Consider the following 11,565-nt stretch of genomic DNA (forward strand, 5'->3'; position numbering starts at 1 on the left):
CTTAACAATGCATCGTGTAGCAGTCTGTTTAAGGTTTTAATTTGTAAAAATAATGCCTTGGAAATTCAGCATTAAGCATGCTTGTTTTATTAAGGTTTAATTGGGTTGCTAGCTGACTTACACCTGGCTTTTGAACATGTACTACTGTAAGAAACAACACTCAGGGAAAAGTGATGGTGATAGAAGACATTGTTTGTTTTACTGGACAGAAAAAATACAGAGATTGAAATGAGTAGATGCTTAGAAAGGAACCATTACTTCCTTTGGTCCTTGTTGTACTGTATGGTCAAAGAAATGCTTTCATCTTCCTGAATCAAATTCAGGTCCATGCAGATAGATGCCTTATAATTGCACTTAGGTTTTATAAGATCAGAAAGAACCAGGAACCTGCATTCCATTTTCAGGACATTTTGAAGTAGTCTAAAATATGCTCCACTTTTTTTTCCTTCTCAGCAGAGAAAGATTTCTGTGTTGAAAGCAAAATGAAACCACTTTTATTTTTTTGTTTTCATATGTGAGTACTCCCTCAATAGTTTTCCAGTCTTAAAATGTAAGGCTCATAGCAAAAATGTAACTGAAAGAATAAAACGTTGGCATACTGTGTGAAAATTATTTTATACTATTTAAATTATTTTATACTATTATGGGGTAATCAGGATTACACTCCTTAGTGTTATTAATTGGTTTAACATGGAAATAGCTTACATTCATTATTTCACAGCAAAAGATCTCCAAGTACTCAAATTCAAAACTATGTTGCTACTAAATTTTCACTACTATTTTTTCCCCATTCATTACATTCCCATTTATACTTCTATGTACTGTAGTATCCATTTGGACAGGATAATCACATATCTGTTGAAAAGTAAAAATAAAAGTGAGAAGTGTTCATCTTTTTAAACTTGACTTTCTAAACTAAAATTCCCTTTGTCAAACAATTTCCTTTGTCAAAACTGAGACCTCTGTGCAAGGTACAGTATTTGTGCTCTCTTTCTTCTTAGATTATCCCTGTGCAAGTGACAAAGAAAGACTACAGGAGGATCAATGCTTCAGTAAGGACTGTACGATTACCCTGTCCTCTCATTGAGGTTAAACTACATTACAGACCTCAAATATTATCTTACCACAAAATACCTTACACTTTATTAAACCTCTAATGAGGATCAATGAAAGACAATTTCATGTATTGATCCCTAAAGATGTCTTACTGATGATATTGGGAACACATTTATACAACCATGTTTATCAACAGTCATTATTAATGAAAATAAGCACATAGAGGGAGTGTAGGGTGGCAATACTCATCCTGTTTTTGACCAGCTGTTATAGAAGGAACTGATTTTCTTAAATTGTATCTCTTGACATAGTGAAATTTCCCTGATGCACAACACCAAAAGATCCAATATTGACTATATTGTCTTAAAAACAGGTAAAAGGGCCATTATATTTAAGTCCTGTATTTTTGCTCTGATTTTGAGCACAACATGATTCCTGGCATATGGAAGCAAGTATCTGAATAAATGTTTTCATCTAATAAAAAACAACCACATAATAAAAAATGCGTGCCATTCCGGTAGTCAAGAGTTAAAATAGTCTGAGCTCAAAGATTGAAACAACATCAATAAATAAACCAGGCAATTGGTAATTATGAACATAAAAAATATTTTTCATTTATCATTAAACTTTTTTATTAGCTTTTGGACCAGCTCCCTGAATAGAATAATTAGCAATCCTGAAAGGTGTTTATTATTAAAATAAAAACCCACGAGCTAGTATTTTGCTCTGAGATTCTGCTGCATAGAAAGACAGGGGTTATTTCCTGGTATTAAAATCTAGTCCTCTGTACGATACCTGCACCAATATTACCAATAAACAAACAATAAAAACTGAACCCACAAGAAATGAGGTCGATGATCATTTTCAGTCAAAAGCACAAAGATGAGGCACCTACTACATACAATAATGGTGTTCGCACTATTGATGAATCCAGCATTACTGCCACTAATAATTATTATTATCATTATCATCATGGTAAATGTAGCCCAACAACCAATGCTAATTACCTCTACCTTAAGTTTAAAAACAGTTTTCAGTGGGAGAAAGTGTATCTCTTACTGACAAAAGCAGGAAGGATGTCGACAGAAAATGAGCCATGGACATTTATCTACAGGGTTTTTTGCAGCTGTATTTTTCAACTTAGTGCTTAATAGGTGGGAGGCCGTGCATAGCAATGCTATTTATCCCTACATGCACCCTAATAATTAAATTGTCAGCCTTGGACGTCAAGGACCTAAAGAGGCGACACAATAAAAACAGTGGTAAAGGAACTGAGACTATTCTCAGCATTAAGCCTGTAATTTTTCGCATCTCAAATGATGATGTTTATAAAGCCAGTTGCCTCAGAGGACAGTTTTGCCATCACAATGAGCTATTTAATGAACAGGTGCTGAAGCGGACCTCACATTGAACAGCTTTGTCTGAATTTAAGAGACTTAAAAATGGCTTAGGTGATGTTCTTTTCTTGAATATTCCATAGCATGATGGAGCCTCAGCTATGATTGTGAAGCACGTTTTTAGGTACATTATCACAATTTTGTAACCCTTGAAAGCATTTAATTTGCAGTTTACAGAGTGTTTAATGATTTGAATTCCATTTCAATTTGCATGATAACAGTAAACAACCAAAAATGTGAAAGTCAATTAATACGTCATTGAAAGGCTAAAAGAATATTACAGTGCCTTCCCAATTGAGAGGGCCTGTATTTAAAAGAACATGTTGTCACCGTTTTTCTTTTCCCATTCCTATTAAAGCAACTTTTCCTCGCATCCACTATTCTCGGTTCTACAGTTTTGTTTTTTCTCATTAAATCTGACAGAAAAAGAATAACTCCCCTGGCATATCATCTATTAAAACTCTTAGGCATGCCACAGACTCAGAGAAAACTATTGAAAAAGTAACCTGACGGAATTGTACCTCGGTTTGTTGTGTAAAGAGAATATGAGTATCAACATAATAATATAATCTTTTACAAGGAGAAAAAATAGCTTTTGTAAGACTCCAGCCATTTTGAAAATAAGTTCTCCAACTTTTTTTAATATGATACTTCCCTTAAGCAGATAAAATCAAAATGCAATGGAGGCTGAATTCCAAACTAATGATGCCATGAAGGATTAGTGTACCTAATTATTTCTTGTCAGTCCACCTCTGACAATATGTGAGTTTGATGTCTCTTTTTTCATATTATCCTTACCATACCTTGCTTCCTTCAGGTATATTAAACATTTAGCTTGTAAGAAACTGATATGAAAAATATGAAAATATGGAACATTGACCTGTGACAGGGAAGGTAGGATTAGCATTACCTGCCACCACATATTGTATAAAAAAACTTTGGATGTTACTGGCAAACAGACAGCCTTATGGTCTTTCCCCAGTCTCGTCAGCATGCAATCACTCTATTAAAGAGACAACTTTGTTTACATGTCCTTACATGACACTCACGTCCAGGGGCACATGCTCAGGAAGGTAAACACACCTTCCCCAACTTTAGATATCCGGTTCATCAACACTGTAGCTACACAACCTATAAAATTAAAGCACATGTTAATGGGTGAAAGTGTTTTATCAGTTAGTGTTAGAGATCACAATTGCTTCCCTGGACAGACTTGTCACCTTGAAGAGCTTCCTCAAGGAACTGGTTGAGTGATTACATGCTAATTTCTGTATTAACTATATAGATTATATTATTTTGATAAGATATGACATGAAAGCACAACTTGGCAATTTCTTAGTTAACTAATAGAATTACGCCTATCACCTTCAATATTGCTAAAAGTAAAACTATGATAATTGTTTTAGACGTGTCTTTACAATGTATTGAGAAAGTAATAATAGTGTAATTTGAAGCTGATTTTCTTAAGAAATAAATATTTTGATAGGATGGAGTCCTTGCAATGACTACATTTCTGATTGCATTACAGTTTGATTTGTAGTACATTATTGTACCAAGATTGCATTGGATACACTACTAAAAAATGTTAAATTATCTAAATGTGATTGACAGTTACTGTAGGTCTTCTGATTATTTTCTTCAGATTTAAGATGACAATAAATGTTTTTTTCACAGGGTTACTTTTTTATTGTACCATTTTTTAGAAGACTGCAAATATTTAAATTGATTTATATAGTGTACTATAGTGTGAGAAAAATATTACATTCCTTAAAAAGGAATGTACACATTATGTAGTATATATAAAAATGAAAATACATTCCTAAAAATACAAAAAGAACAGATACAGTAATATAAAATAAATGAATCATTTGCTATATTACTGTGTTATGTTCAAATTAGAAAATTAATTTTTAAGAACTGCACTATAATGTTACATTTATAAAAAATAAGAGAATGATGATATTGATTTTAGTTACAGTCTTTTTTTATAGAAGGAGGCTGGACTCTTAACTGGAAACATGCAAATATTAAATGCAGTGAACCATCTTAAATGTGATAATTGCCCAAAAGAATTGATTTCACACATTCCTCCATATAATTTAAGGCCTTCATGTGGGAAGCACAACTGTAGGGATAGTAACACATTACTCCTGAGACCTGATATTGACTCATTTGAACCATACAGGAATGACTTACCACAGGAGACATATTCTGAGAAATAATGGATACTTTCATGTCGTGCTAATAATTCCTAAACTGAGAGCGCAAACTCTGAAAATAATGTGCAGAGAAGCAGTCAGATACAGAAACTGTTATATTTTAGTATAGCTAAGGATTTAGTATAGCTAAGTAACCTTCAATCAGGGGTACAGTGCATGCTGTAAAACAGAACTATTTAACTTGCTCCCTTCCCAATTCACTCCTTTGCAAAAAGAGGCAAAACTGCATTATTAAATTTTAATTATTAGCAGAATCAATACTGCACATAAAGTATTGGTTATATTAAAGTTGTGCATTTTGAATAGCTACTGTATGTTGATCTCCCACGGTCATTTTTGAAATGCTAAGTGTGTATTGCAGGGTGACTCCTACCCAAAATATATTGCATGCTAAAGAGGTGTAACATCCATCCCTTTTCAATAAAATTGCTTAGTTTGTTATATTACATTTTATTACTCAGTGAGCCAGTTAGCCTACTTGGCCTTACTAGCCCTACTACTTAACCATGGCCTTAAAATTCGGGAAGTACTAACAAATCAAACCAAAAACTTACAAAGAACTTAAACTGAAAACAGCTACAAGCTGCTAATCACCTTCTTACTCTGTTTATAATGGAGATAAATGTTTTTTTCAAACAAATATTTAAACATCAATTTACTCATGATGTACAGTAAATATAAATTCAACATAATTAAACATAGAAAACTGGTATCTAGTACAGTATAATGGTAGAGAAGTGAAATGCAGTAATACGAATAGAAATAGTGGTGAATCATACCATGGTAACAGGAAAAAGGGACAAATGATGAAATTGAATCAAAAATAACAAGGTTCTGCTATATAAAGTAAATTTCCATTACAGAGCTTTCAGAGATATAATTCAACACTACCAGGTTTTCATATAATGTCATTGCTCTATAGTAAATGTGTTATTCAAATATGTATTAATATAGTTATTTCTATACAGTCATAGCCTATGTGAACTTTATTAATTATTCTGCTATGAACACTCATTTGTGAAACTGCAAACTTCCATTCAAATCGCACAGTTGGGTGCAGATTTTGTTAACACCAATAAAATCCTTGATAATATCCTACTTTTTCCTCTAATTTAAGAAGGTTTGAAACATGAACAATGGGGCTGAACACCAGGGATCGCAAAACTAAAGGAAAAATAGTTTCCATGAAAAAAATTGTGCCCTAGTGCTGAATAAGCAGAAATATTTTCCTCAAAATTGTATCGCTCAAGCACTTATTTACTTTTTCCATTGTCCATCCCTGCATACTTTCTATACCTTTTATAACTTCACTTTTTGTTACTTCACTGTGTTGTATTTTAATGACTGTGAATAAAAATATGTTTTTGTAAGCATATAAAAGTATCAAGATAGCTCAAGTCAGAGTTTTTTTCAACTCCTTTTAAAGCATACAAAAGCCCCAAAAATCCTACCGATGCTAGAAAAAGACTGTTACAGCACTTAAAATGAATACATTTTATTTTGCCTAAGGCCTAGATTTAAGAAGACAGAAAAGAATGTTGATTATGCAGAAGAAAGCTTAAAACCAATGCCTCCTGAAACCAATTTCAGGAACCCGACTTTTTGCATTATTTCTCATTTACCTCTCTTGCTTTGCCTTTAGTGAATCACTTCAGGAGCAATTTCAATCTTCCAGTAGATTACAGTTAAAATGGAACACCTTGCAAATATTCCTCCGAATGTAGTTAAATGAAATCAGGGCTAACTCCATTTAACTTTGCTGATCTTCCTCTTTTCTTTATTTTGTAGAACTAGCTATGAAGTAAATTATTCCAATCTGACTATTCAGTATCTCTGCAACACACACTTAAATTATACAAGCAACAGCAAAAAGAAAAAAAACCCTGGACTGACATAGCAACAAAATCAGCTAAAATAGCAGAGTCTGAGTCTGCACTGTTTAATAAACTAATTGCACAAGACACTCGCGGCTCTAATGCACAAAACCTTGGCAAAATAAAGGGCATCACTATGCTGACATTTTACAACTGTATTATAGTGGGCTTTGTCTCCATCTAGTGAATTTAAGTACAAAATTTAAACTGCAGTTTAATAAATAAATGTACTTTTTTGTCATACAACCATACTGTATACCTCTTGAAAAGGTATTATTGTGAGTAAGTCAGTAAATGTATTGGCTTCCAGGCCTCTGTTCAAAGATGAGCAGGATTTAAATCACTGGAGATTTCACTGCCTGTGAAGTGACCCTAATCTCTTTAATCACCTTACAGAAATGTTGTTAAGCTTCTGTCCCAGGCAATGTCAATCACTAAAGCCAAGTTACTTCTGCATCATCCTGCCAAAGATACCGAGATACAGAATATTTGCAATCCGTACTCACTCCCTGGGAAATGTTTAAAAGAAAGCAAAGGCTAGCAGGTCAATTTGTAAGTAATGCTTCTTTTAAAAAAATATTTTGAAACTTGAATCAATGCAACAACATTTCAAAGCATTAAATTGTATACAATTTCACATGAAACAATGTGATGATACAGATTTTAATTTGTAGAACTGTAAAATCAAATATATACTGTATATATATATTTTTCAAAAATTTCAACTTGTGAATCATAAGAAAACAAGTATAGGTGATGTCTGAGATCATTATTATCTTCTTTTAACATTTTTCTTTCTACTGTACATTGTAGTCTTAAATTAATGTGGTAATATGCAAGGCAGGCTTTTGTCATAGTACATGTTACTTGACTCTTACTGGTTTATTTGAAGTTTTGCCACTTGTCATAGATTTATGATCTGGAGGAAAAAAACACCTGCAAACACTAAAATACCTGATCACATCTACTGTACAAAGTTAAGTGTGCCTGACCAAAGGCACATTTCTACAGGCAACTTTACAAAATCCTTTCCTTGCCAGTTTTTTGGATGATTTAATGTTCATAAATTAACAAAGGAATGTTAGTTACTGTACATGTCTTGTAAAGTACTGTTGTATAGGAAAGCGAATTGGCTTTTTCTGCCTGTGCTTTGCTCTGGAATAAACAGCATTTTCAACATCTCTGGGGTACACATGGCAAAAGTTAGGCAGTGGTAAAAGTGATAGGTAAAAGAGAAGGTAAAAAAAGCTAAATAAAATTTGAAATTATCTATAATTCTCAATTATCTATCATTAACAAGCACAAAAAGTCCCTGAAATCAAAATGTGTACAGTACATTAAGTACTTTTACTGTATATCTTTAGTTAATTTTTAGTGTTATCTTTGCCAAACCCAGATAAATGTACATGCTTATGGGTTAATTGTACAGTACTGCCAGGTAAGAGCTTTTAATTTCTGAACCTTTCCAAATTACAAATTTAGATGAAAGGTAAATTTAAAGAGACTGTAACATTTAACGCTCTTAAAGTAAAAACAACAGAAAAGAAAGACAGATTACAACATTTCTATTTGCTAATACACAACAGATAAGGATATACAGTATGTTGAAAGATTCAGATCACCCTGTCTACAAGTATGTTAAATGCTGCATTTTGTCAAATGAAAATTCCCTTACAATTTTAGTTTTTTAAAAAGAACTGGATGGTTAAAAAGAATTTTAATCATAGTTCACTTGTTTAAAGACCTAATTCTTCTATAGGTTTTATGATACAACTCTTATAACAGCTGTTGATCTCTATGTTTTATCTTACAGTAGTGTATATCTTCATTTTACTGTTTTTTAAGGGACCCCAGATTAATGATCTGCCTACCACCCAAATTAAAAACACAATCAGCGATGTGAGTGTCCTTAACCTCGGATTGCCAGTTACAAATGGCACAGATTTAAAAACACCTGGCTTCCATCTGTCACAGAGCAATGGAGAGCGGGACAAGGCTCGGGTTACTGCTGGACGATCCCTTCTTAAAAGCCAAGTAAAGAGGGAGCACGCTGAAGTCAAGTCACAGCCTCAAGAGGCCATACAGAAAGAATCCGAAAATGTATTGCCAAGAAGGCCTGTGAAGCTGGCTCCCTTGGAGGTCTCCAAAGATGTCAAGAAGTCACAGCAACAGAAAATTAAGGAAATTGAGCAGGAAGCTGCAATAGCTGCCCAGAAATTGGAAGTCATGGGTACAGAATCAAACCTCCAAGGAATGAAACAGCATGCAAAAACGGGGCTGGAAAAGACCGTCTTAAATATTTCTCATGATTCTTTCAGAGAAACACCAATACCCCAGACAAGATTAAAGAAACTTTGTTCAGTCCCTGAAAGACATTCAGCTCACTTCCAAGGCAGTAATTGTGGTATCAGAAGAGAGACATCACTCAAAAAGAACACCTTTCCTTGCAAACCATTGGTACCTATGAGTAGCAGTCAGAAGTCTAAAGCTCTTGTCTCAATTGCCAGGGGGAACTGCAGTGGAAATCCTGATTTCTTTCAGGGTTCTGCTGTAGGACACCTGAGGCTGAGGAAAGGTAAAGACTTTGAAGTGGATCAACGTAAATCTAAGATGTCAACACTAGCTGGATTATCTGATGATGATGGCAAGCCACCCCAGAGAACTAATACGAAGAAGCAGCTCTGCAGCACTGAGGGATGCTAGTTATATGCTGCAAAAAGCACCAAGAAAGTACTCTAAGGCATACTGGTGACACAGGAAATAAGAGAAGAGAGCTCTGGTTGACAGATTTTTAGCAGTATGGCTTTTGGGGATATCCAAGATGTTGAGTGCAAGATTGTTAAAACATACAGTATTTCACAAATCTAGCAAGGTCCTTAGTCAATTATTGCTTCTTACACGATTGAGATTAACCTCATCATCATTTTGGTCATTTCAATATTATTTAAAAAAAAACAGAAAGCAGCACTTGGGTGAGTAATATGGCTCAGCGATAACAAACACTGAATGGATTTTGACGTATCTTTGTGGATACAGAAAATATGAATACATATTGAAAAGACTGTTTTTTTTACGAAAGCCTATGATACATATTAAAAATAACCACAGAAGACATTGTAAGCCTAACACAAACCATTGTTAGCTTCTTTTTAATTTGTGATTTGCTTTTAAGCTGTGCTACTAACTACTGGATAATGTTGCCAAAATGAAAACAACGAGTTTCTCTTTTTGTGGCACATTAGCTTGAGAGAGAAAATCTCATTCTGGACTATTGGAGCTTTCAACAAAATATTGTAGTTCAAAGCAACCACATCTTTCAACAATCTTTACGGCAAAATCTTAGTATTCATTTGGCTCCCCCACATCCCTAAATCAGAAGAAAATTGATAAATGATTAGCCATTAATATACAGTATTATAAATGACTGTAGAAATACAGCTACCCATAATAATAACAGCAAATTCAGAACTACCAAAATGTAAAACTTTCATTTTAAAGTAATACATTAAAATAATGATAAAAATAACAACAACGATAATGATGATGGAGATGGTGATGGTGATAAATTCAGGGGTAAAAGCATGAATATTGTGAGGAAAATATTCTCTTATTCTCTGAAATAAATACTGTATCTTATTGTTCTTTTATTCCAGCTGTTGTAGTCAATATTAGGATATTGCTATAAAATAAATGTATATTAATATTAAATAATATTGCTTTCCAGTATATTCCATATTTAAAAAAAGATTCTTGTAAATGGATGTTTTATTTTTAAAAGCCCACTATTTTCTTGGCCTGAGTTCAAAATCTGAGTTTTGAAGAATTAATTCAGTACAATTCCCCAAATGTATATTCTACTTTGAGGTATTAAAATCAAAACTTATGTTGTTGGTTACAATTTGGACCATAATCACAACTAATTTGTTATTAATACTTCCTTACTTTTCAAGATCAAAAATAAAAATCTTTAAAAAACACGTTATTCATTGGTCCTGTTCTAGAAATTTCCCTGAAGCAGAACCTGTGTGTTTGCTGTGCTGCCTTCATTATTTCAGAATACAGACAATGTTGCAGTACTCTTTTAACATCTAGGAAAACTAGTTTGTATTCTGCTATCCTTTGACATTTTGTGACCATCCATTTTCAGTATCACGTTTTTATTTAGAGGATTTTAATGCACTGAAACCTAACCTGACATAGAAAGTCTATAAAATGGGGATATATCCTGGACAGGACACCAGTTCATCACTGGGCACACAAACATCATGTCTTTGGATTGTAAGAGGAAACCAGTGCACTCAGAGAAGACCCATGTGAACATAAGGAGCAAATGAAAACTCTAACACAGATAGAGACAGATTATAATCCCTACCTACTGAATGACCAATCTTGAGTAAAAAAAACTGGTACAAATATCAAATATAAACACAAAACATCAGCTCTAAGCAATTGAGTGGATAAGTTCAAACTGTGCAGGTAATTGTACCTTGGGTGATCCAAAGATATACTGTATACAGTATGGTATGAAATGCTTGATTAGGAAACTTCACCGGGAAAGATAACAGCCATTACTCAAGATGGATGTCGAAAAGCTGTTTACTTAAAAATGAACACAAAGTTAACATGATCAGAATAGTAGGATAAACACCCAAATCATTAAAATCAGTAAAAACTGTTGAATTTTTGTGACTATTGATTCTCTCGGCCATTCTCTCTATGGTTGTTGTAGTGGTACTGCATTTAAAAGAGTGTCCTTTATGTTCTGTTATCAATAAAGTTTGGCTCATATTTCCATTCACCAGGTTCAGATGTGTCTGTTCTTCACACACAAAACAAAACAGTTGTATCACGTTGTCACCAGGTGGCATTTTTTCCTTGAAAGCATTGTAAAGATGGTATCCGGGTAGTTTTTAACTTTGAATCACCATTGAAAGCTGCAATGTATTATCAGCTGTCTTTTCTATTAAAATAAATCAATTCTGATGTATACAAGCAAAATTAAAATAGCTTGCTTACCAT

The 11,565-nt window shown here is 33.6% G+C and overlaps 1 protein-coding gene across 1 annotated transcript; it reads left to right on the top strand.

Moving 5' to 3' along the window:
• Positions 1-6,995: 6,995 nt before the first annotated feature.
• LOC148651491 (uncharacterized) lies at positions 6,996-11,344 on the top strand. Its single transcript, XM_088601839.1, has 2 exons — positions 6,996-7,098; positions 8,401-11,344. The coding sequence occupies exons 1-2, from the start codon at positions 7,063-7,065 to the stop codon at positions 9,247-9,249; spliced, it is 885 nt and encodes a 294-aa protein (XP_088457965.1). The 5' UTR covers positions 6,996-7,062; the 3' UTR covers positions 9,250-11,344.
• The last annotated feature ends 221 nt before the right edge of the window (positions 11,345-11,565 follow it).

Source organism: Lepisosteus platostomus, chromosome 12, assembly GCF_059453375.1.
Source record: "Lepisosteus platostomus isolate fLepPlt1 chromosome 12, fLepPlt1.hap1, whole genome shotgun sequence".
In the NCBI taxonomy this organism is placed as follows: Eukaryota; Metazoa; Chordata; class Actinopteri; order Semionotiformes; family Lepisosteidae; genus Lepisosteus; species Lepisosteus platostomus.